Source organism: Eumetopias jubatus, unplaced genomic scaffold (genome assembly GCF_037043125.1).
Source record: "Eumetopias jubatus isolate StellerSeaLion01/CBP00866 unplaced genomic scaffold, mEumJub1_p1.0 scaffold_4, whole genome shotgun sequence".
Classification (NCBI taxonomy): domain Eukaryota; kingdom Metazoa; phylum Chordata; class Mammalia; order Carnivora; family Otariidae; genus Eumetopias; species Eumetopias jubatus.
Window position 1 is genome coordinate 73,258,458 of NW_028274810.1, and position 25,859 is coordinate 73,284,316.

The following is a 25,859-nucleotide window of genomic DNA, read 5'->3' on the forward strand; positions in this document are numbered from 1 at the left end:
GCTGGAACACAAGGCCCTTATGCCTTTCATCTTCCCCTTCCTGGAATCTCTTTCTCAAGATGCTCCCTTCACTATTCGCAAACCCAATCCCCTTTCTGCCACAGGGCTTTGGTCCCTTGCATCCCCAGCACAGGACCCTCCAATCTCTCAGCCTGTTGGAACTTTCTTTGTGATTCAAGACCTGACTCCAACTTTTCTTATCCCCCAACTATATGTAACAGAGCAGAGCATTCCTTCCAGAGGCCTTGTAGCTCTTTTGTGATTATGACTAACTTGGTGAGCCTTTGGGCATGGCCTTGGTAAGAAGGAGTGAGAGAGCCAAATCTGCTGAGTATGAAATTGGTGGGGATTTGAGAGTATACCTGCGGTAACTCCAGAGAAAGGGCTAGTAAGTGAAAGACTGCAACCTGAGGAGAAGAAAATCTCATGAGTGAGAAATTCCAGTAGGACTGTCGGAGGAAAGTTTCAGCACAGTGATGCCTAATGCCCAGTCTGAAGGGTACTAGCTACTCTGAATGCTCAGCTGCCCCAGAACGGCCCCCCCCGCTCCACCATTCAGTGAACGTGTCCTCGACACATAACCTTCATTCGTGGTGTTTTCGGAACAAAGGGAGAAGAGTAATGAAGAGTGGAGAGAGGATGGCAGCCACGGGATTCAGGTTGTGGGATGACCCCGAGGGTGTGAACACCATGGGAGGGAGAGTCCAGTAGGAACAGAGGAGGGTGTGAACTTCCCGAGGATGTGGAATAGGGACTGAGCTGTTCTGATGGGATATTAAATGGAAAAGGTGGTCCCAAAGGGCTGCCCTGAGGACATTTGGGCTGCATACACACAATCTTTCCTTCCTCTCAGAAACCCCCCAGAATTCTGTGCCTCTGTTGGGATGCTTTTCTATGTAAGCAGCTGTGCTAGGCTCCTCCTGAGCTGGATAAGCCGAGAACCCTGCCAGAGGGCAATTGTCATCCCAACTCACTCCTCCTGGGTAAAAGCTGGGTGGGAGCGGGCCTGCCCCTTCCTCCCCAACCCCTGTCCCAGCCTTGTAGGAGCTACCGCCAATGAACATGGGCTATTTGCCAGCACGATGCTAACGCACCATCTCGTGTCTTCGCACAACGACTCATTCAGGTGCCCTTGTCCTTCCCTCAGGGAAGCGGAAATGCAGGCTGCGAAGGATTAAATGAGTTGTCCAAAGTCACTGTTCAGGGGCAGAGCAGAGATGTGAATTCAGGTCTGTTTGATTCCAAAGCCTGTTCTTTCTTTATTTTTTTTTTTTAAGATTTTATTTATTTATTTGACAGAGAGAGAGAGAGAGACAGCGAGAGAGGGAACACAAGCAGGGGGAGTGGGAGAGGGAGAAGCAGGCTTTCCGCAGAGCAGGGAGCCCGACGCGGGGCTCGATCCCAGGACCCTGGGATCACGACCTGAGCCGAAGGCAGACGTTTAACGACTGAGCCACCCAGGCGCCCGAAAGCCTGTTCTTTTAACCACTGCCTAGACACCTCTCACTGTTTCGTCCGTTTTATTCACTTAACGGTATGCGTCCGGCCCAGGGCCTGCTGTGGGTCTCTCCCACGGTAGGAGGCTGAGTTCAAGACAGGCGTCAAGAGAGGCTTACTTCAAGTAAGGGGGAAAAGGACTCCCAGTACGCATCCAGCAGTGATGCCCAGCGAGAGAGCTGCAGGGGACCCGGTCCGGTCAGCCCTCTGTCCTCCATCCTCCGTGAGACAGCCGGGCTCCTGAGCTGCTCTTACTCAGCTGCTGGGCTCTCTTTGACCCCTGAATCCATGTTTCCTGCTGAGGAAACAGGGGGACCAGACACTGGCTGGCCTGCTGCCCTAGGAGAGGGCCTGGGGTGAGATAAGAGGATGCATAGCCCGTGGGAGGAGCCTGAGCAGGGCAGAGGGCCAGGCAGGAAATCACCCCTTCCTTGGGGGGCCAAGAGGGAATGACTCAGGGCTGACTGGCGGGAGTTCCGTTTTTGTGGCCAGGACGGGCTGCCGTGAGGCCCCTTGGATAACGTGCTCGGGGTCGCCTTCCCCAGCCGTCTGCCAAATGGGGCTTGGACAGGTGTACCTTGGCCTTTCCTCTTTCCCTTTTCCACCAACAAGTGGACTGGGCTGGTCTCTTGCTCTACCCCTGCCCAACCCAGGCCATCCCCTGCACGGTAGAATGTAGCCGTAGAGAGAAGCGGTGAGGACTGAAGCTAGGTAGCCTTGGGACAGCCGAGGCTGAGAATCTAGGTGCTCTGTACCTATGGTCTGCTGCCTTGTCTGCAGTGGGGCTCTGGCTGCTAGGAGGCCACAGTGGAAATGTGGGCATCTTCTGCTGGGGGAGGGTGCCCTTAGCCTAGGACCAGGGCTGATCTGAAACTTTCACCTCTTGCCCCCCTACCCCCCCACCTTCCTCCCAGCCCCAAGCAACCACTGAGAACGAATAACTGAATTCAGCAAGGATGCGGGACACAAGATCGACACACAAAACACAGTTTTCTTCTACAGACTTGCAGTCTACTTTGTATCTCTATAATGTGCCTATTCTGGACATTTCATATAAATGAAATACAAGCAAATGCAATAGGTGGTCTTTTGTAACTAGCTTCTTTCGCTTAGCATGGATTTCCCAGGGTCCAAGCATGTTGTGGCACAGATCAGTACTTCATTCCCTTTTAATGGCGGAATAATACTCCATTGTATGGACAGACCACATTTTGTTTACCCATTCATCCTTTGAGGGACATTTGAGTTCTTTCCACGTTTTGGCATTACGAATAACATTTCTATAAACATTTGTATACAAGTTTTTGCGTGGACATATGTTTGGATTTCTCTTGGGTAGATAACTACAAATGGAACTGTTGGGTCTTATGGGCACTCTTAAGGAAACTTACATTTTATTGACAAACTGCCAGATTACTTTCTGAACAGGTTATACAATTTTACATTCCCACGGGTGGTGTAAGAGAGTTCTGATTTCTCCCTGCCAACATCTGTTATTATCTGACTTGTTGATTATAGCCATCTTGGTGGGTGTGAATTTGTATCTCCTTGTGGTTTTGATTTGCATTTCCCTGACGATTAATCATGTCAAACATCTTTTCATGTGCCTATTGGCTATTTGTAGATCTTCTTTGGAGCTATTCGAATCCTTTGCTAGTTTAAAAATTGGTTTATCTCTTTATTATTGAGTTGTAAGTCTTCTTAATATATTCTAGACCCAAGTCCCTGATCAGATACATGCTTTGCAAACATTTTCCCCATTCTGTAGTTTGTCTTTTCACCTTCTTGATAGTGTCTTTGGATGTACAAGTTTTCTACTCTGATGATGTCTAATTTATCAATTTTTTATTTTGTTACTTGTACTTTTGTTGTCCATAGAGTCCATTACCAAATCTGAGGTCATGAAGATTTACTTCTATGTTTTCTTTTAAGGGTTTTATAGTTTTGGCTCTTACATTTAGGCCTTTGATCCATATTGAGTTAATTCTGTACATAGTGTTTGGGTAGAAGTCCAACTTCATTCTTTTGCATGTGGCTATTAATTTGTTCCAGCATCATTTGTTGAAGACCATTCTTTCCCCATTGAATGGTCCTGATGTCTTTGTTAAAAATCAGTTGACCTTGGACACACGGGTTTATTTCTGGACTGTTGATTCTATTCATTTATTTGGTATTTGTTGCTTTGTAGTTAATTTTGAAATCAGAAGTGTGAATCCTGCAACTTTGTCATTCTTTTTCAAGATTGTTTTGGCTATTCTGGGTCCCTTACAATTCTATATAGATTTTATTTTATTTTTTAAAGATTTATTTATTTATTTGTTCATGAGAGACAGAGAGTGAGGGAGGGAGGCAGAGGCCCTCAGAAAGAAAGGTGGAGCAGGGAGCCTGATGCAGGACTCGATCCCAGGACCCCGGGATCAAGACCTGAGCCGAAGGCGGACACTTAACTGACTGAGCCCCCCAGGTGCCCCTATGCGGATTTTAGAACTGACTTGTCAATTTCTACTAAGAAGCCGGACGAGAGTCTGATAAGGCTTTCATTGAGTCTGTGGATCAATTTGGTAAGTATTATCATCTTAATAATATGAAGTTTTCCAAGTCATGAACATGAGAGGCTTTTCCATTTATTTCGTCCTGCTTTAATTTCTTTCAGTGATGTCTTATAGTCTTCAGGGTATGAGTTTTGCACTCTGTTAAATTTATTCCAAAGTATACATTTTTTTAAACTAATGGTATGTTTTTGTTTTGTTTTTTTAAAGATTTTACTTATTTACTTGAGAAAGAGAGAAAGAGAGAGAGAGAGCAGGGGGAGGAGCAGAGGGAGAGGGACAAACAGACTCTGTGCTGAGTGTGGAGCCCGACCTGGGGCTTGATCTCACGACCCTGAGATCATGACCTAAGCCAAAACCAAGAGCTGGACGCCTAATCGACTGAGCCACCCAGGTGCCTTCCTCTCCCCTGGCAAAGACAACTTTTTAGTTTCCACATCCTCGACCTCAAAATATCCCTGCGGTCGATCTGAAATTTCATTCTAGCAAATCCTACCTCCCCTTGTCCTGCATAGCCTCCCAATTACTCCAGTTTGTTTCTTCTTAAATTCAGCCCCCGACTCCAACCATTCAAGTCTTTTTAGAATACAGATTCTGCTAATCACCACCCATTCCAAACTCCTTGCATTTGCATATACTATCAGCGGACACTGAGCACACACTAGGTACCGGGCCCAATGCAGCCTGTGCCCGTGTGATCTCATTTAGTGCTGACAACAGTGAGGTAGCTATTACTAACCCCATTTTGCGGAGGAGAAAACTGAAGCTCAGACAGTTTAAGTGACTTGACCAAGGTCACACAGACCGTAAGTGATTTAGCAGAACTTGGACATGGGTCCATGTGATTCCAGAATCTGTGTTATTACAAAACCATGCTGTGTTAAACCTTCTTTGATTTCATCTGATTCACTGAAGAAATGTGTGAAGCAAGACAAACCTTGTTTCTTAAGGACCGGTGGGAGAGAAATCTGAGGACAGCCACACAGCCTGAGGCAGTGATACAGGACTAGCTTTCAGGACCAGAGCGCCTCCCAGTACACTCGGAGATAGATCCTGAGGAAGGCGAAGGAATCCTGCCGTAGCTGGCTGAAGTGGGAAGTGACCTCTGCCTTCCTCCTTGGGGGCCCGCAGGCCAGCCAGTAAGGTGGGTACCAAGCCAGGGAAGGCCACCTAGAGACCTAAGGAGAAGTGAGAGCTCAAGGCAGGCCAGAATTGGTCTGGTGCTGAGGTGTCAGTGAGCTGAGACTGAGCTAGTGCTGATCCTGGCCCGGACTGTTTGGACAGAGCCGACCCCTAGACTGGCAGTTACATAGAGATGTAGGGAGAGCTGCTGGTGATGGGCACTGGAGAGCAGGGAGGCCAGGGGAAACTGGACTTCTCATAGAACAGGGAGGTGGGTGGTGGTGTCTGTGTAAAATGGGTCTTCCAGAACATCCCCCGGCATGGAGAGCCAACCCCAACAGTGGGCTGGGGGCTTACGACTGTGTCCCTGAGGACAGCGTTTCTTTTCTTGGAAAGTCCAGTTTCTCTTTGGTTCAACTTTTCCTTGGGATTGGCCAGCAATGAAAGGAAGACATTGGTTGGAGCTTCTTATAGCATTTATTTATTTATTTATTTTGGATAATAAAGCCGGAGTGGGGAGTAGCCAAACGGGGAATGTTAGTGGTGCGGGGGCTGGCTTGGGTGGGGGAACTGAGGAGGGCTTGAGTGTAGGGAGTCGCAGGAGAGGGTGCAAATGTGCAGCAGCTGAACTAGAAGGAGAAATGTGAAGAGTCACTGTAACAGTAGCTGCTAAAGGCATGGGAGCAGCTGCAAAGGATGAGGATCCGAGTCCCCTAAGCCCACCCCACCCCTGGGTCCCCTCTTTTATTTTTTTGTTTTAAAATTTTATTTACTTGAGAGAGAGATAGAGAGAGAGAGAGTGGGGGGAGGAGCAGAGGGAGAGGGAGAAGCAGACTCTGCACGGAGCACGGAGCACGGAGCCCGATGTGGGGCTCGATCTCACGACCCTGAGATCACGACCTGAGCCAAAACCAAGAGTTGGAAGCTCAACCGACGGAGCCACCCAGGTGCCCTGGATCCCCTCTTTTCTTAAGTTAAAAAAAAAAAAAAATTCCTCGAGGCAGCTCAGGTCAGAGGCTGCAAGGATCCGAAGTCACAGGTGGGAGAGTGGAGTTGGCTCTGGCCAGCAGAGCCCGGTTCTGACTTGACAGCCGCTCAGGCCTCCTCGGCTGTGGCGTCGATGCCCGCGTAAGTGAAGTTCTCAAACAGCGACATGTTCACATAGGCCTGCGGGACAGAACAGGCTTTAGTGTGGGCCGGGGGCGGGGGCGCCTCTGGCTGGAGCTCCCTGGCTTCCAATGTGGTAGCGCGACTTGAAGAGACACTGATTTAGACTCAAGATGGCCCCATGGCCAAAGGTGGCCCTCTGCAGCCAGAGCAGACCACGGTTGGGGGTTCAGGTGAGAGCCCGTCGACACACTGTTAAACAAGAGGGCTTTTTCTCTTCTTTTAAAAAAAAATTTTCACTGAAGTGTAGTTGACATATAATATTATGTTAGTTTCAGGTGTACAACACAGCGATTTGACAGTCACCATCTGTCACCACGCAAAGTACCGTATTGGTGACTATTTTCCTTATGCTGTGCTTTCATCCCTGGGACTTATTTATCGCGTAACTGGAAGTTTTACCTCTTGTACCTCTTAGTCTTCACCGATTTTGCCCAAGTGTGGAGGCTTGGCAACCACTAGTTTGTTCTCTGGATTTATGAGTCTCGTTTTTTGTTTATTCTTTGTTTTGTTTTTTAGATTCCACATATAAGTGAGATCAAATGGTATTTATCTTTCTCTGACATATTTCTTAGCCTAGTGCCCTCTACATCCAACCATGTTGCTGTGAACGGCAAGATTTCTTTTTTTTTTTTTTTAAGATTTTATTTATTTGACACAGAGGGAGACAGCGAGAGAGGGAACACAAGCAGGGGGAGTGGGAGGGAGAAGCAGGCTTCCCGCGGAGCAGGGAGCCCGATGCGGGGGCTCGATCCCAGGATCCTGGGACCATGACCTGAGCCGAAGGCAGATACTTAATGACTGAGCCACCCAGGCGCCCCAAAATCTCATTCTTTTGGATGGCTGAGTAATATTCCATTGTACACACAACTGACCCTGAACAACATGGATTTGAACTGTATGGGTCCGCTTACACCAGATTTTTTTCAATAAACACTGTACAGTGGTGTAAATATATTTTCTCTTCCTTATGACCTTCCTACTAACATTTTCTTTTCTCTAGCTTATTTTGGTGTAAGAACACAGTATATAATACATACATAAAATATGTGTTAGTTGACTGTTTATGTTAGTGGTATGGCTTCTAGTCAATAGTAAGCTATCAGTAATTAAGTTTGGGGGGAGTCAAAAGTTATATGCAGGTTTTTGACTACCTAGGGGATCGGTGCCCTTAACCCACCCATTGTTCAAGGGTCAACTGTATATACTGCATCTTTATCCATTCATCTTAGCTTTTTTTTTTTATGTACCCATCAAATGAATTGTTTGTTCATGCATTCATTCATTTATTCATCTATTCATAAAGCTATTTTTGGTCATTTATCCATTTATGTGGTTATTCGATCATTCATTCATTCTTGTTTGTTTGTTGAAAGGTTTTATATTTAAGTAATCTCTACACCCAACATGGGCTCGAACTCATCACCCCGAGATCAAGAGTCGCACACTCCACCGCCTGGGCCAGCCAGGCGTCCCGATCATTCCTTCATTCTTAAGACAGTTTATTAATTCCTACAGCTACTTAGTCATTAATTCATATGAAGAACTCTTTGCATTTGCTCATTCTGATATATTTCTTCTTTTATATTTACCTGATAATTCCTTTATTCACATGGTTATTAGATTCAGTTATTTAATTATGTGTTCATTCATATGTTTATTGTATCACCTATCCCCTAATTCTACTCATTCATTCACTTACTCTATCATTCATTCACCCATCCATCCATTTGGTTAGCTGACCATTCAGGCACTGTCACTCTGGCCCTGTGCCCGGTGAGGAGAAAGGCTCCAAATGAGAGTGGGCTGACGGCCCCAGCCGAGGAAGACAGGTAAGCAGTCTGGAACCTGGGGCCTGGGGGAGGGATTGGCTGCCGGGGACCTTGGAAGAGTTAGGAGGGCCTAGTGTCCAACCCATGGAGAGCTGGAAAGGGGGGGGGTGGCATCCTGAGGCCCAGCTGTCCTGGAAGCTAGTGGTGGGGATAAGGACATGGAGGTGCTGCTCTCTGGCTTCGATGAGAGAGCACCCCCAGAGCCCGCTGAGCCCCAGTCCCCGTCACCCCCAGTCTCCTCACCTTCCTGGCTTCCAGCATCCGGCCCAGCTGCAGCGCAATCTGGGCAAAGGGGGGTCGCTCATATGGACGGTCCCGCCAGCACTGACGCATCAGCTCGTACCTGCGGATGGGGCATTGCTGAGAAGAGGGGTCGGGGCCAACGGGGCTGAGGGGGTCCGGGGCTCCAGGCTGAGGACACTCACACTTCATCGTCACAGTTCCGAGGCTGTTCCATGCGGTAGCCCTGAGGCAGCTTCTCATAGAGCTCAGCACAGGTCATGCCACAGTAAGGTGTGCCCCCTGCAGGAGGGGACGGAGCTCTCTCAGCCCAGGGAACGGGGGTGGGGGGGTGGGGGGTAAGGAGAGGGCTGGGGTCTGGGGATCTAGAACTCACCAAGGCTCACGATCTCCCAGAGGAGGACCCCAAAGGACCAACTGAAACGAGAAGGATGTACTTAGTTCCCGTCTAGGCCCTGGGGCCAGCTGTTTAATGTCTACCTGCCCCGGGGTGCAGCCCTCCCCCCCCGCACCCCCCCATCGGCCCCTGCGTGGGTCTACACTGCAGGTGTCCGCCTTGGCCAGCCGCTGTCTCTGCTCCACTGAAATTCCTTCATAGCCGCTCCCAGGCTCAACATTGGCACAGCTAACATTTTAATCACACCCTCTGGGCCTCGCACTGATCATCTAACATATATGTTCATGCGTTTAACCCTCGCACCAGCCTTATGATATAGGTGCTATTGTTATGCCCATTCTACAGATGGAGACACTGAGGTACTGGAGGAGTACTGACTACTGAGCTAGCTTGCCCAAGGTCACACAGCTCGTCAGTGGTAGAACTGGACTCAAGCCCTCACAATTCAACTCCAGAGCCCTTGCTCTTAACTGCCTCTTATACTGTGCAACCTCACCTCTACGCAGGTGAGACCAGGATGGAAGTTCTAGTGGGGGGAGGGCATCTAGGGGGTTTGGGGGCAGAAGCAGGAAGTAGCTGAGTGGTGGTCAGAGGGGCGGTCACTGTGGTGGACAGTGAACAAGGCAAGCCAGGCCAAAGGGCTGGGGGCCAATGGGCAAAGCAGGCTGGGTTCCCTGGAAAGAAGAGCAGAAGGGGGGCCGATATGGTCGTCTGGGGGTGAGAACATAAAGAGGGGACCTCGGCGGTTATGCTCTGGTTACGTTCTCAGGTGGAGATGACCCCGCCCTTCAGAGACGAAGGTGAGAACATTCCTTGAGTGGTCTCTCCATCCACCCAGGCATTATCCACCCACATTCCCAAACCTCTCCAGTGTTATCTCCCAGTGTTAGATGAACACTGCTCTAAAGTCCCCTACCCCAATCCTACCACTGAAACACCTTCCAAGACAACGCCTCCTTCCAGCCAGCCCCCTACCTTCCCACTAAGATGCTGGGCATCGCCAAGGTCTACCCAAGACACACTTGTATCATACCTGTGTCACGCCTGGAACATACCCTGGAATGCCCAAATCATGCTCATACTACCTGACACGTGCCTAAGACGTGTCTAGTTATGTCTGTATGCATCTTTGGGGGACCAATCCCTCCTGCCCCTTCTGAGCCCCACACTCACACATCACTCTTGGTGGTATAGACACTGTAGTTCAGAGACTCAATGGCCATCCAGCGCACGGGGAGACGCCCCTGGGAGAGAGCGGGTTTGAGGGGTTGGGTGAGGAGGAGGGGCCTGTGTCAGGGGTTCTGGGGGGCAGGCATGGAACCTGAGTGGGGAGACTGAGACTTACCATCGTCTTCTTCACATAAACCTCCTCCCCCCGAGAGAGGCCAAAGTCAGCAATCTTGGAGGCCAGGTTCTCTCCGACCAGCACATTGCGGGCAGCCAGGTCCCTGTGGATGAACTGTAGGCATGGTCAGAAGTCAGGAAAGACTGGGGATGAGCAAGCCCAGGATTCCTGGGCCCGTGAGGAATCTGACCTCACAGCTGGTCTTTGTGGGCACCCTCCCTCTCTATAACAGCCCCTTACCCTTCTTCCCAGCCAACCAGGCCTTATCCTGGACCAGCGACTCCTGCCTCAGAAAAGTCACGCTGCTGGCTGTCCCTTCCTTCTTGGGATCTGGCCATGGCCAAGCTCAGGCTGTGTCCCTCTTTTTGGGACAAGGGTGGGCTTGTCCCTGGTGACCACACTGCATCCTCCCCTCTTCACTTGTTCCCTTCCCCCTTTCCTCTCCCCTCCTTGAAGAAAGTGGGGGATGCCCTCCTCTTGCCCAAAGTGACCTTTCCCTTGAGTGCCAAGTCCTCCCCACAAGACCCTCCACCTTCCTTGGAAACCTCTCTCCATCAACCCCTCTCTCTGCCCTGGCCCCTACTCCTCTGCTTCAGAAACACTTGAAACTTCACTAACTTTAAAATGCCCTTCCTCAGTCTCATGTCCCCCTCCTGCTACTGTCCCCTCCTTCCTTCCATTCAAGCAGGGTGTCCTCAGACGTGGGCTCAGGCCTCCACTCCCTGCCCCACCCTCCACCCTGTCCTGGTGGGTCTTTCCAACCCCCTCCCCCACAGGGTCCACTCCCTTCCCATGAGACTCTCCACCATTTTGTGGGGTGACGGCTCCCAGATTGTTGTCTCTGGCCTCGGCCTTTCTCCCGAGTTCTAGGCTAGTATCTCTAACTGCCAACTCAACATCTCCACCCCGATGCCCCTCACGTGCTTCAAACGAAACCCCAGACCTGCTGGTTGTCTTGTGCTCTCCCGCACGGGCCCAGACCAGTGGCTCAGGGTCTTGTCCTCCTCTGTCTTCCCCGACCCCACACCCAATTAGGGCCTGCTGCAGTGCGCCCCACGGCGGCACACCTTCCCCCCACTTGCACACACCTGCTTCTCGCTCAGGTACTGCATGCCGTTGGCCGCGTCACTGGCGAAGCGCAGCAGTTGCCGGGAGCTGAGGGTCGAGGCTGTGCCATGCTCTCGGGCGAAAGCTGGGTCCGTCTCCAGGACCCGGCTCTTTCGCAGAAAGTCTAGCAGGTTCCCGTAGGGGGCGTATTCAATGGCGATATACAGGTAACCTGGGCGGGAAGGAGCAGGGACAGTGGGCTTGCAGCAGGCACCCCCCCCCCCCCCCCGTCGGAGAAGGGAGCCTGAAGCCCCAGATGGGGCTTGGGAAAAAGGGGCAGGTGAGGAGCTGGGGGCTTACCTCGGTTCTCACAAGCCCCCAAGAGGTTGATGATATTGGGGTGATGCCCCAATTTGCACAGAACTTCCAGTTCTCCCGCAAAGTCCCGATGGTCATTTTCAGAGGCATACTCTGTGTAAAGAATCCAATATCACTTCTGTCAGAAACAGTCCTGGAGAAAAGGCAAGACTAGTGAGGGCTGCGGGCAGGTGCTGGAGGGAGCCAGGTAGGGCCTGGGATCTGTGGGACAAAGGGGGGGGGGTGGGCCTGGGGTCAGGGGTCTCTCCCTGGGGGACCTTTCAGCATCTTGATGGCCGCGTTCATCTTGAGCCCGTCCTTCTTGATCATGGCCCGGATGACCTGGCCGAAGTTCCCCTCCCCGATGAGGTCCTCAAAGGTGATGTCTTCCCACTCCAGCACTGGGTAACTCAGGGGCTCGGGCTGTGGTTTCGGCCGCCGGGTTAGCGTCAAGGTGCCTGAGCTGAACTGCAGGATGGTTTCTTCGCCCTTCATGGGAGGGGACAAATGGGCAGGCGGTCCACGCCAAGACCCAGGGCCAGCAGGAGGCACAGATGGGCATCAAGGGACGGTTAGACAAATGGGCAGAGACCCCCGCAGAGGGCACTCTGGTGGTCAGCCAGGAGCAGACATGCAGACAGAGGACACACGCTGAGACAGAATCACAGGAGATGAAGCCATCGGCGGGCCGCTGGGTGGTTGGGTGTCCAAGAACAGAGAGGCGAGGCCACAGCCGGGGATCAGGTATGGGGGGCTCCAGAAGAACAAAGAGTGGGTAAGGCTGCTAGAAGCCATGAAGCCACGAGTCAATGGAAAGAGGGTATCTCCAACATTTCAAGCAGGAAAGAATTGGAATGAGCTGGGCTGCGAAGTGGCAAGCTTCCCATGACAGTGCCAATCTCACAACCAGGTTTTTGGTCATCAGGGATACTCTGAAGAGGACTTCAGCCTTGGGCTGTGGGCTAGGACACATTTATTGAGCGCCTATCACATGTGAAGCCCCAAGCTGCTGGGAGTCAGCGGAGGGCTTTTCTCCACAGCAGCAGAAGCAGAGATGACTGTCCACCCAGGTGGCATCCATCTATAGCTCTAAAACCACCCAGGAGCTGAAGACAGAAAGACCAGCACAAAAGAGGAACATCCTTTCCCCCAACCGTGTAGGAGCTGGGCCACCTGGGCAGGGCGGATGGCAGGAAAGGGAAACAGCTGGGCGGGACCCAGGGCACGCTGACAAGAGACCTGGAAGAGGGTTGACACAGACCTGGGGGTGGGGCTCCCTAAGTGAGCTGATGCCCAGCTCCCTAGGCGAGGGGCTCAGGACACGGGGCACACGGATTCCCGGGAAACACGCACAGCAGAGGGCACTGTACACAGATGCACGCACGCACATGTGCTCGGGGAGGGGCACAGGGACACACGGGGACACGCGCGGGGGTGCCCACCAGTGGATGCGTATGTGCACTCCTGCGTGGCACACACGCACACCTTCGTGCGGGCACGTGAGGGAGGGGGCGTCTGGGCAGATATTAGGATTATGTATATGTTCAAGGCTGCTTTCCCACCTCCTTCCCTCAACATTTGCATTACCCTGCCCCCACCTCAGCAGTGGAGCTTTTTTGGGCGTACTGACCTCAGAAAAGAGCAGCCTGGAACAAAGAAGCCAATTGAATCTGTGAAGGGAGTTTTTACTAAAGCGTGGCAGAGACAATAGCCTTGGACACTAGGCTTTCTATCATAAGGATCAGCCCTTGAGAGAGAAGAGGGGTTTTTTTGTTTTGTTTTTTGCTGCTGTTGTTGTTGTTTTTGTTTCTTTGAAATGCCAAAGCTTGGCTGTAAATATCAAAAGCCCAGGTGCAGAGGGCCAAGGGCAGAGTCTGGATCATCAGGGACAGCTCTGGGGAAAGATCTCAGAGGAGGCAGTAGGGCAGGTGGGACACAGACTACAGACTACGGACTACGGAGAGCTCAGACAGGCTTACAGCGAGGCCAGGGAGAGTGCCGGCGGCGCTTCCTTCCCCCCTGTAGCGACAGGGGAACCCCGGGCTAGCACAATTCTAGAGTAGAAACAGCCATAACAGGGGTCGCGGCAAAGGGCATGAGGGCCACAGAACACGCTGCCCTCCGTAGGGTACAGGGAGCTCCTCACGGCTCTTAAGTTTCCCAGAGGAGGCCCTGGCCTTTGCAGAGACGAGGCCGGGACGAGGAACTCACAGTAGGAGTGGCCTGTAGGCCGGACGCCACAGAAAGGCTGAGGGCATCGGCCACAAATGTGTGCTGGCTCTCAAGTCCGGGAGGGTCTGCCAGGACAGGGGCCAGTATGAAGCCCAGGTGACCCCCTGTCCCCCTGCCCCCCCCATGTCATCACCATGCTACCTAGGCTTATAGCACCTCCAGGGAGAAGCGGGAGAATCCCGAATCTACCATGGTGCAATATGGACATACGGGCTCGTTTGGAAGTGGGAATATTAAATATTTCACCACTAACATAAACTGACTGATGAACTGAATTCAGTTCTAGAAAAATAAGGACGATTATATTTTACACCCCTGAGCATCGCTGAGTGAAGTCCTATACCCGTGACATAAACACGCACACGCACGCACACGCACACACTCAGGGGGTACAGGTACTGTGCGTGAGTGGACAGATGCATCTAGACACGGGGCGCATGGACTGACCGATCCTGACTGGTAAGTGAAGGTGCGTCTGCGGCGCAGGCAGCTTCTGCGGATGCACACCAGTGTTAAGAGGGCAGCCAGGATGCTGAGGCAGGTGGCAGACACGGAGCCCACGACGGCCAGGATCAGCTGCCGATCCAGGCCCTCCTCAGCTGCCTGGACCTCTTGGACCGGGCCCTCACTCTGCAGCCCTGCACACAAGAAGGGGGGTGGATCATGGGGAGGGAGAGGTCAGAGATCCTAGCACCAGGAGGGACTGGGGGTGTCAGGCCGAAGGCCAATGGTTCCCTGGAGTGACAGGATTTTCCTAGCATTAGGATGACAGAAGCAGGGAAGGGCCAGGGTGCCCAGGGTCAGGACTGGTGTGACTTGTTGGGAAGAGCATCGGATGTCCTAGCTCCAAAGCTGGAGATTGCGTGGAAGGAGAGGGCATGGAGACCTACCCCGGGCCCGGGAGCTGCCGTGGCCCTGCTCTCTCACCGTTGCCCAGGGTGGACTCCTCCACCACGCTGCTCCAATCTCCAGGACCCTGGATGCTGGCCCGCACACGGAAGAGGTAGCGTGTACTAGCATTAAGGCCATGGACAATGGTGCTTGTCTCCTCGGGCCTGTCCACGTCCATCCACAGCGGGTCTCCTGAGCCCCCGGCCACCTGCACCTCCACAATGTACTTGGATATAGGCCCAGCTGAAGCCTCCGGGCGCTGCCACATCAGCTGAATCTCGGAGTCTGAGAGCGCCTGCGCACGGAGGTGTCGGGGGGCTGGGGGCCCTGGGGACATGGGGGCAGGAAGGCAGGGCTCAGATGGGAACAGGGTACGTAGCTCTGGGGTCAGACCCACTCTAGCCGTGTTCCCTGCTCTGTTGGCCCCAGAATGCGAGCCGACCCGCCAACCTCCTCCTTTCCCTTCTGGGCTGAACAGCGCTCCCTACGGCTCCCTTCACCCCCAAGCTTCCGCTCCCCTTTGTTTTCCTTACGTGCCAGGTCTTCCTGGCTTCCCAGCATGCTAGGTCCTCCCTGTGCCCCCGGTGCCCTGGGTTCCCCCAAATCCCATGTCCTCCTGGTACACCCCATCCTCCCCATGACTCTTGATCTCTACATGAACCCTGGCCTCCCCATGTCTCCCCCACCCCATATGCTCCTGGGGACCCACCTCCCCCTGGCCTCCAGAATCAGCCCGTCTCACATCCTCCCTGCAGTCACGTCTGGCTGACATCTTACTTCCCCCTCATGCCCACGTTTTCCACACGCCCTGTGTTCTCTCCCTGTCCAAGCACTCTCCGGTGACCTCCCGGGTCCTTTTGTGCTTCCTGTGGCCCAGGTCCTCCCCTCACCCTGAACCCACAACCCCTGTTCCAGGCACAGCATACCGCTGGGGGGCAGAAGCACGCGCGCAGGGGGCGAGGCGGGGCCCAGGAGGGTGCAGTGGTAGAGCCGCACATCCAGCTGGTAGGGGGTGCCAGGCGTGAGTCCGGTCAGGAGGGCGGTGCGGGCCTGGGGGGACGAGACGTTCTCCCGCCGCTCCTGTCCCCGTGCCCCATCCCATAGGCGCAGCAGGAAACCATCGCCCACCAGTGGCCCAGGCACCGAGGGTAAGGACCAGCTCACTCGCAACCGGTCAGGGCCCTCCACGTGCCAGCCCTCCAACCACGGCTGCAACGAGGGCTCTGGGGCCGGAGGTCGGGAGTCAGAACTGTTCAGTTGGTCCTTGGGGCTGGACAGGACAGCGATTCCCCAGGGGACAAGGCGGGACACCCTCCAGTGGGAAAGGCAGGGGCCCCTGGCATGGGGACAAGACAGGACAACTCCTGAGTGCACAGGACGGTAGCCCCTGGGGGGACACGAAGGGGTGACTCTCGCCTCTCACCAGGACAGTCTGTGGTCATGAGGGTGGGAGGCCCCCAGGCCCCCTCCCCGCCTTCCCCCGGCCGGCTCAGCTGTACGCGGACACTGTATCCCGTCTTCGGCCTCAGGTTCATCAAAGTCACATTCTCGCTGGGGTCCACTGGGGGCAGCACACATCTATTCAGCCCCCACCTCTTCCACAAGCTGCCATCCTCCCCCCCTTTCATTCTGCCCTTTCCCCCTCATTATTACCCAATAGCCCTGTCCTGCCCCAGCCCCCCTCCCACCACCAGAGTCCCGCCCCCCCTCCGCCCCCCCCCACCACTCACCCACAATGGCGGACCATGCCATGGTGCTGTCCTGGGGCCGGTAGTGCAGGCGGACAGAGGTGATGGGGCCGTCCCCAGAGAAGGAGACCAGCGGGGAGACCACGAGCTGGCGGCTCTGCTTGGCCAGGAGCCGAGGAGCAGTCAGGGGCACTGGGGGCACTGCCAGGAGACCCAAGCTAAGGCAGGGTCCATCCAGATAGCCTGCACAGTCCTCAGAAAACTAAGGGCTCTACTGTGGCCAGCAAAGCCGTGTCTGGGTCTTGGTTTGGACGTGGGGCCCCTCCGGGCTGACGAGAGACAAAGTTCAACCGATGACCAAAAGGGCCAGCATTCTGCCCCCTGGGCAGCTCAGGCCACAAGGATCCAACAATGAGGACGTGAGAGGGTCCCCAACGATGCTAAGTGGGGTCTGCCATGGCTAGCTGGATTTGGGGGAGGGCACTCTAACCAGGTAGCGTGGGGCACACAGAGCGGGCTGAGACCCAAGGCAGGGAGAGAGCCTGGTGTCAGCATGCTCTCTGCCCTCCCCCCATCATTTGTCACTCTCTTCGCTGGAGAAAAAAAAGATAGCCAGTGATGAGGCACCTGCTCTGTCTGGGCTGTTTCATGCCTACAATCTCCACTTCTCACAGCTACCTTTCAGGCAGGGCTCTCCCCCGTGTTATGAGGCTCAGAGAGGTTTACCTTGCCTACGGCCAGGCAGCCAGCAGGAGGTACAACCAGGGTTTGAACGAGGTGTTTGGCCAGGCCACCTAGAATCAGCCGATCCTACCCCAAACAGCTTTTTGTTCCTGCCTGGCTTCCTCACTCCATGCTCATCGCCCCTCTTCTGGCTTGAGCTTTTCTTACCAGATGATCACGTCTGCTCTGTGACTGGTTCCCTTGCTTCTCCCAGACATTTACCAGACTGATTGTTCTAAGAAGAATGGGTGGATGGATGAATGGGTGGCTGGAAGCGAGGGAGGGCAGGAGGCTGGGTGGAGGACACAGGGTTGCGAGCTGAGGGGGTGGGAAGAACGGTGGCGTCAGCATGTCATGAGGAGGTGAGAGCACGGGTGGGTTTGGAGCCCTGGAGCCCCGGGTACCTAGGGCTCACAGTAGGGCTTAGCTGTGCAGGGGGTGGCCTGATATAAAGTGGGCCCAGACTTCCACACTGACTTCAGAACCAGACCCCCACTGCTGGAGGTCCCACCAAATGGGTCTGGGGCTCAGGAGAGTGGTCTAGGCTACAGATCGTATCTGGATATGCATATCTGGAGTTGCCAGAGAACAGCCAAAACCTTGGGAGAGGACACTTTAATAACAGTAACAATAGGGATGCCTGGGGGGCTCAGTCCTTTGAGCGTCTGACTCTAGGTTTCAGCTCAGGTCATGATCTCAGGGTCCTGGGAGGGAGCCCCGCGTTGGGCTCTGTGCTCAGCACCGAGTCTGCTTGTCCCTCTCCCTCTGCCCCTCTCCCTGCTCGCTCGCTTGTTTCCTCTCTCTTGAATAAATAAATTAAATCTCTAAAAAAAAATAATACTAGCAATAAACGTCAACGTATATGGAGCACATACCCTGCACCAGGCACGGCGCTCAGTGCTTAAATACATCATCTAACCTCATTGCAACTTCAGTGCGTTAAATGCATCATCTAACCTCAGCGCAACTTAAACACATTAAATGCATCATCTGACTTGCTTCACTGCAACCCTCTCTGGAGAGTGCTGATATCCTCTCTGTATGGGGAGAGAAATAAGCTGCGAGGGGCTAAGCAGCTTGCTTAAGGCCCTGGAGCCAGGAATTTGTGGTGAGGATTTGAAACCAAATTGCCTGGGATCGGAAGCCTAGGGAGAAGAGACAGGCTGGAGGGGGAGCCCGGGTCACACTGATAGGTCCTGCTGGTGGGGCAGCTGCAAGTTTGGTGGGAGGGGTGGAGAGCAAGTAGGGAGGAAGAGGAAGAGGGGAGAGGTCTGGGCTTCTGTGGGGGAGGCGGGCTGTCAGGATCAGAGGGCGAGGAGCTAGGGCTTATCGGTGCTGGCGAAGGTGAAGGGACACGGTCGTGCCCTGCTCTGGGCCATCCTGGGCACTGGCAGCTCCCTCCCTACTCACCTGGAAAACCCCAAGTAGCTCCTCTGGGCAGCAGGCCACCCTCTGAGCTTAGGCGCCCTGCGTGCTCCCCTGTCCTGGCACTGAGAGCCCTGGGGTGTGACCCGGAGCAGGCAGCAGCATCCCAGAGGCAGAATTAAAGACACGCTGGGTGCGGGGCTTGTGAGAAGGTGGAGAGGGCCAGCATGGCCAGACAGGTGGCTGGGCAGGGCCAGAGGGTATGTCGTTCCTAAGGTACGGGATGTCCTTTCCAGATAGGACAGAGCTATGCTTCTGCCCTGACACAGGCCAGCCCAGACCTCTGGTGGATGACAAGCCCTCTTTGTTGGGTGCTGGGCTGAGAGTTTAGGTGCCCTTGCCCTTCCTGCTACAATGCTCTGTCTGAGCAGCATCAGCCCCCTGAGGACCGCTCTGCCCACTGTCCATCCTCCATGGCCCCATCACTGACCTTTGACATTGACCCTGAAACGTCGGCTGTCTTGGCCACCCGATGTGGACACGCGGCACTCCCAGAGCCCACTGTCCCCAAGGGCCAAGCGGGGCACCTCGAACTCAGCTGTGGTCCTGTCTGGCTCCACAATGGCCTTGGTGGACTGAGAGAGACAGGGAAAGGGAACAGACCATAGAGAATGAGTACCCAAGTGGCTGGTATGGGGACTGATGAGGGGACAGAGGTGGCTTCTCAAGCGTCTGTCCGACCCCATTTGAGCCATAGTCAGGCCAGTGGGTAGAGCCTATGGAAAGCCCCGAGGGGTCAGGGGTCTGAGGGACCATGTGTGAGGCCGGGGGGACGGGGGGCAGGGGTGCTGCTGACCAGGAGGACTGTGCCATCTGGCTTCCGGAGCTCCATGCTGCCCCGCACTGGGAACGGGTTCCCCGCGGCTGCACAGTTGATCCGGGGCGTAGTCTCTAAGTTGAACTCCAGTTCTGAGGCCACGTCCAGGATCTGGGGGATCCGGTCTAGGGAGAGAGAGGGCGCATCCTGGAGCCCCACGGGGCAGACACTGACCACAAAGTGGCCCCTTGTCCCGTGTCATGCATCTCAGAGGAGGTGCCATTAACTGCTCAGCTGCTCAAGCCTGAAAGCCGCAGAGTCCTGTAGGGCCCTCGCACCCCACGGTTGATCGGCCGCAGAGTCTACCTCTTGTGCCCCCAACTCAATGTCCTCCCTCTGCCAAAGCAGGCCCCTCCCCGGCCTCACAGCCCCAACACTGGTTCAGGCCTCAATCGTTTCTGGGCTGTTACAGACCCTCTGGGGTCTCCTGCCTCTACTCTCCACCCAGCTGTGTGGATCCTCTCTCAAACCCAAATCTGACCGCCTTCCGCGTCTTCAACAATTCCCTCCTGCCCCCAGCACACCTGCTGGCCTGCTGTTCAAAGTCCCCGAGGTTTGCCTCTTCTGACCGCCCCCACCCCAGCCTCCCCTTACTCCTGGTACTGGACCCTGAGGCCTCAGGCCCTAGGCCTTTGCCTGGGCTCTTTCCCCGGCCATCTCGCACTCATCCTTCATACCCCACCTCAGATCTTGCCTCTTCCCCAAAGCCCTCCCTAAACCCCTCAGACTGGCCAGGGGCCTCCTTTGGGCTCCCACCCACACTGGCTCCTGCCCAGCCCCGTGTGGGTGATGTGGGCTGGGCAGTAAGGACGCCCCCTGAACCCCGAGCTCCCCGAGGGTAGGAGCTGGAGCCAGGGAAACGCGTCGGGTGAAGGCTGACTTATTTTGGGGGGTCTCAACGACCCTTGTACCTGACTTCTCACAGTGCACTCCATGCCAGCCGGATGGACAGACACAGCCGCTGAAGCGGTCGCAAGTACCACCATTCCGACAGCGGCACTGGAGGCGACAATCTGCCCCAAAGTGGCCAGGGGCACAGGCTGCGAACAGAGGGGCTGTGGTTAGAGGGGCAGCGAGGGCGCATCTGGGGCCTGCCTGGGTAACGACAGGCTGGGTAAGCAGGGGACCGTGGAGGGCCTGGCGTGTGCAGCAGGGCCCGGGTGGAGGGGCCCGGTCTGGCTTGTGGCCGGCTGTCTGTGTCAGGGACAGCAGAGGGCAGGTCAGTCCGTACCTTCCTGGCACTGGCTTCCTCTCCAGCCAGATCCACAAGAACAGCCGTAGGGGTCCGGGAGGCAGAAGGTGAGACCTCGGCAGCCCGATGTGCCCGGGCACTGCTCCTGGCAGCTCTGCCCAAAGCGGCCCTCTCTGCAGGCTAGAAACAGGGCGGGTGGGTGTAGGGTCCACTGTTGGGCCTCAGGGTCCGGGATCCTCTTGGCATTCTCACCACCCACCAAGCTCCATCCTCTTGGTTCATGATTCTTCCCCCAGCCAGGGGGAAGGTAGGTCCTCGCCCCGCCACCCCTGCCTCCTTACCCTGCTCGCAGCGGGTGCCAGTGAATCCAGGGGGGCACACACACTCGCCGTCCTGGTCATGGCAGACACCTCCGTGCAGGCAACCTGGACAGTCCTTGGTACAGTCTGGTCCCCAGCGCCCTGCCCCACAGCCTGGAGGAATGTGCTTTCAGCAACCGACCCTCCCCCCCCCCCCACTGCTGCTGAGGACCAGGACAGCCCTGGGGGCCCACAGGAGGTGCCCACGGGCTCCCGGCTTCCCATCCCACCCACCGTCTCTGCCCTCTGCTCCTAACCCCGCACGATGAGCCGGAAGAAGGCGCTGCCTAGGGGGCTGGTTTCCAGGTAGGTGGCACTATAGATGCCACTCGCTGGTGGCTGCACATTTGGGAGCTGCATCAGGAACCGCCCGTCCTGGGCCTCATGCCAGTCCAGGGTATAGAAGTAGGATCCTGGGGGCAGAAGCGGGTCAGAGGCCTCAGCACCAGGTGAGAGCTGGTGCCCAGGTCACATCAATATGCGCCCCGTACAGTGGCCAGAACTGGGGCAAGGCACCAGCCAGGGTCTGTCCCCAAGGCAGAAAGCTGGGGTGCATCCTCTGCTCCGTGCCCCACCAACACTCAGTAAGTCACCAGGTCCTGCTCAGTCTAGCTCCTCCTCATCTCCTAAAGCAGTCCAGTCTTTTCCACGCCGCTCACGGCCACCACCACCACGGCCCTGGCCGCCTACAGCCTTCCAGGCAGTCTCCTCTGCCTCAGTTTCCCCTTCTCCCCGTCCATCCTCCACTCAGCAGCCCGCAGGATTTTCCTCAACAGAAGCCTCTGCAGCTCCGCTGCTTGGATTCCCCCAGTTACCCCCTCCTTAGCACATCACTGCTTAGCCCTCGGGCCCATACCTCTCCACACCGTGCCTGATTCCTAACATTCCTGAGTTCTGAAAATGCTGGTTTCTCTTCTAGAAACACCATAGTATGTCAGCACTTCCTGCCTTTCCTCTTAGCCAATCCCCCTCCTGGAATGACCTTTCCTCCTCCTTTGTGTGGCTAATTCCCATGCCTCTTTCTGGGCACAGTTCAGGGGTTATCTACTTGGGGACTTCTCCCAGAAGCCTCTTCCTCCAGGACCTGCAGACCCTAATCCTAGGGTCCCTATCCCTGTACCACCCCTTTTGCCTCTTTGCTCAGGACTGGACTGTAGGGAGCCCAGGTCTACGTCACTCTCTCCACACCTCTCATCAGTTCAGGGGGCCTGGTGCTCAGGAGACAAACCCCTTGGCCCAAGGGAGGGGTCCTGCTCCCTCAAGAGCCCAGGGATGCAAGAGGCAGCCAAAGGGCTGTGGGTCTGAGGGCTGAGGCAGGAATCTCTGGGGCCACACAGAATAAGGGCTCCCTCCCATGGAGTGGCCAGAGGGTCTGATAGGGCCAGGGTCGGGGCAGGCCTGGGCCGAGTTACCAGTTCTCTTCTTCCCCACGAGGACTGCTGCCCCCCTGCCAGGGGGGCTATGTGACAGCACCTGCTAACTCCCAGGGGAGAGCCAAAGGTGATTTGAGGGTAACAGGGAAGGATGTAGTCGACGGCAAACAAGGCTGCTGGTCCTCTGGGTGCAGTAGGAGAACAGCGCAGAGCCAGAGAAGAGAGGGGTGGCAGGTGCCTCCCCTGGACCTGATCCAGGACAGAGGCTGGTGTGGCGGGGAGGGTAACAGGTGTATCGGAGTGAAGGCTGTGTAGGCGGCCAAAGCTGGCGGGGCCGAGGGCAGGGAGGTGTTCGTTGAGGCGGCAGACCCATGTGCGTTGACCTGCCCAACCCGTTCGGACGCCCCTCTCACCGTTGCTCTTCCAGATCACATCTGTCTGCTTCTCCTTGCGCACACGTGCCACAAGCACGGCCGTGTCGCCCTTGTTCACCGTGTGTGTGACCTTGTCCGGGAGCAGGTGCGCTGCGGTGGGGGTGGGGGGCGGGATGGAGGAACGGAGGGTGGGGTCAGAGGTCAAGGGCGCCTCCCCTCCGGTCCCCGCCCCGCGGGCCGGACTCACCTCCCGGGCTGTTGTGCACGTAGAGGACGCGCGTGCGCCCCGCGCCCGCCCCGCCCACGCACGAGAAGACGCCCACGAGGTCCGAGGGCTGCGAGAAGCCGCGCAGCGTGACGCGGTGCGAGCCGTTGCGCAGCAGGTGCGGGGGCTGCCCAGGCCGCGGCGTGCGCACGATGCGGTCGTCCTTCTCCAGCAGCAGCGGGGGCCCCCAGGCGTCGGCGCCTGGGCCTGGTCCGGCCTCCCCGGACACGCAGGTCAGGAAGAAGCGCTGGGGCTCGGCGAGCCGCAGGTCGGCCAGCAGCGTCAGGTCCACCGCGGCGCCTGGAGCGGGGACGTCAGTCCTCCTGTCCCACGGGGTCCCCAGCCCGCCCCGCGCCCTCTTCCAGGCGTTTCCCTCCCCTCCCTTCCGGTCTCTTTCCCGGCCCGCTGCGCACTGGCCCTTTCCTCCCGAGGCTCTTCGTCCCGAAAAACAAAAACAAAGCCCCCTCTCTGGCCTCCTGGTGCCCCCCTTCTCCCGCCAGATGGCTTCCCATTTATAGCCTCGGAAAGAATGATGTATGCTCCCTGTCTCCGTTCCCTCACTGTTTAATTCCCTGCCAGCCCTCTTGAGCCCCCACCTGTCTCAGACTGCTCTGCAAAGGGGAGCCGCTCTCCGGGAGAGCCCTGGAGAACAAAATCGGCTTCGAGAAAGCCCTCCCTGCCACTCCAGAGATCTAGACAGGCTTGCCATCCTGGGGTTTAAGGGAGAGGCGGGCTTCTATAGCCAGGTGGTTGGGGGGGCAGAAAGGAGGGGAGCCCCTCTTCTGTCCCTCCCCGTCACCTTTGGCGAGTAATTGGTTGGCTTAAATGCCACTTAGCTCATCAATTAATATTCTTCGAAAGCCTACCACGAGTAAATTGAAGTTAGCATTTGCTGACCGCCCACCATATGCTGGAGCACCTGCTTTCCAGTGGATCTTCACACCCCCAATGAAGTTGATGTCTTTCCATTTACAGAGGAGGGCAATAATAATTATTCTACAGGCTTCCTGGAGCAAGCTCACCTACTCCCCTGGCTTAACTATCCCCTCTGAGTCGACAGCCCTGGGACAGCCTCTCAGCTTGGGCCTGCATTTCTATCAGCTTCCCCAATCCTGCTTCTCTCCGGTGCTCCCTGACTCAACAGATGGCACTAACCACCCGAGACACAAACCTTGGAGTCCTCTCGTGCTCCTACTTTTGTGATAATGTTTATTGGAGGTCAATTTTATGGCAGGCGCTTTATGCATGTTCTCTCATTTTATCAGCCCAACTGTCCTGGGTGGTGGGTGTTAATTACCCTAGTTTTACAGCCAGCGAATGAAACCTCAGAGAAGTAACTTGCCCAAGGGCATACAATTAGTAACTGGCGAGCCCGGTTGTCTGACTCTGAACTCTATGCCTCTGAGGATGTTGCTGGCTGCTGCCATCAGTCACAAAATTCTGCGGATTCCACTTCCTCAAAGCCTCTTGACTGCACCCACATCTCCAAGCCCACCCTTGTTTAGACCTCACCTTTACTCACCTGGACCATCCCAACAGTTATTCCCCTCCTTTCCCGACTCATCCCCCAGAGTGACCATCTAAGACCTTGTGACTCGATGTCTGCAACCTCCCATGGCTCCCCATTGCCCGCAGGATACAGAGCATGCTCTTGAGCCCCTCATTGCTCACACTCTACTCTGAGAGGGTGAGCAATGAGACTTACATCTACTAAGACTTGCATCTCCTCTGAGACTTGCATCTACTGTTCTGGCTGCCTGGAATGAAGACCACTGCTCCTAGCGAAGTCTCTCTGGACGCCTTTGTCATCTACTACCCCCGAGCAGAGTAGCTGGCTCCTCAGTGCTCCTCTGGGGCTACTTGTGTCTCTCTTTTATCCTTCACCCCATGTGTTGTGTCCCCAGCTACCACTCAAAGATAGCCTTTGCATTCTAATCCTTTTTGGCCATCACTGAAGGGATCAGCTGCCGCTTAGGCAACAACTGGGCACCGGGCAATCTGTGTAAATGACCTCCTTTAAACCCCATAACAGCCATAGGAGGTCAGCATCATAGACTCTGTTACATAGATCTGGAGGCTGTCTGCCTTTCAACCTGTGACCCAGAGCACAGCTCCTAGAATATTGTTGGTGCTAGGTAAATGTTTGTCAAATGAGTAATTGAATGAATCCAACACACCGACCGTACGAGCACCCACCGAAAACTTCAGGGCCCCCATAGGCCCTGCGGCGCTTTACTGATCCTAAAATCCAGCACAATGACTGCTGTACCCCCAATGCCAGGCCGCAGAGGTTTCTAGTGCCTGCCTGGGTTTTGGGGCCTTGATCCCACTTTCTAGCTGATCGGGGTGCACATAAAGGTGATGGCGGTGATGGTAAGGCTTCCTAGGGGAGAATCAGGGCTTTGGGGGCTGGGGGTGGGAGTGGCTTGGGGGAGACTTACCAACATGAGAAGCCAGAAAGAGGATGGGGAGCAGCAAACGGGGCCCCAGCCAGACCATACTCTGGAGGCTGACCAGGTCAGCCAGGACAAGCGAGGCCTCCGGTCAGTTCGTCTGGGTCTAGATGCTGGGCCTGTACTGATGAGTGTGTGTTGGTGCTGGGGAGGAAGAGGAAATGAGGTGGCTTGGGTGGGAGGGGTAGCAGTGAAGGGGTGGGGAGGGGACTTAGCCTGCTTCTGCTCACCGCCCCCCCCCCACGCCCAGTCCGGCCCCCACAAGGCTGGGGATGGGTGTGGCCTGGAAGGCCCTGGAATGGGGTCACTTGAGGTGGGGGAGAGTTGTAAGGATAGACCTAGGAACTATGTGACCAGTTTTCCCATCTCCCCTTCTCCCTTTGGTCCTCTGTCTTGCCAGCAGGCAGGAGGCAGGAAAGGGAGGAAGCCAGTGGCTTCCGCCTATTGAGGAGGGACGGGGGAGGATGCTGTTCTGGGGTCTCCCCTCCCCCCAGCACATACAATATGGCCCATG

The 25,859-nt window shown here is 55.5% G+C and overlaps 1 protein-coding gene across 1 annotated transcript; it reads right to left on the reverse strand.

Annotated features, from left to right (window-relative positions):
• Positions 1-5,626: 5,626 nt before the first annotated feature.
• Positions 5,627-25,481, reverse strand: TIE1 (tyrosine kinase with immunoglobulin like and EGF like domains 1). Its single transcript, XM_028123451.2, has 23 exons — positions 25,334-25,481; positions 22,875-23,192; positions 22,667-22,777; positions 21,138-21,293; positions 20,863-20,994; positions 20,561-20,701; positions 20,241-20,369; positions 19,309-19,454; positions 18,943-19,087; positions 16,407-16,565; positions 16,100-16,237; positions 15,603-15,899; positions 14,713-15,003; positions 14,233-14,423; positions 11,832-12,042; positions 11,557-11,667; positions 11,238-11,428; positions 10,150-10,263; positions 9,978-10,048; positions 8,784-8,824; positions 8,593-8,689; positions 8,411-8,510; positions 5,627-6,335 (listed from the first exon to the last, which is right to left on the reverse strand). The coding sequence occupies exons 1-23, from the start codon at positions 25,389-25,391 to the stop codon at positions 6,264-6,266; spliced, it is 3,420 nt and encodes a 1,139-aa protein (XP_027979252.1). The 5' UTR covers positions 25,392-25,481; the 3' UTR covers positions 5,627-6,263.
• Between the last annotated feature and the right edge of the window lie 378 nt (positions 25,482-25,859).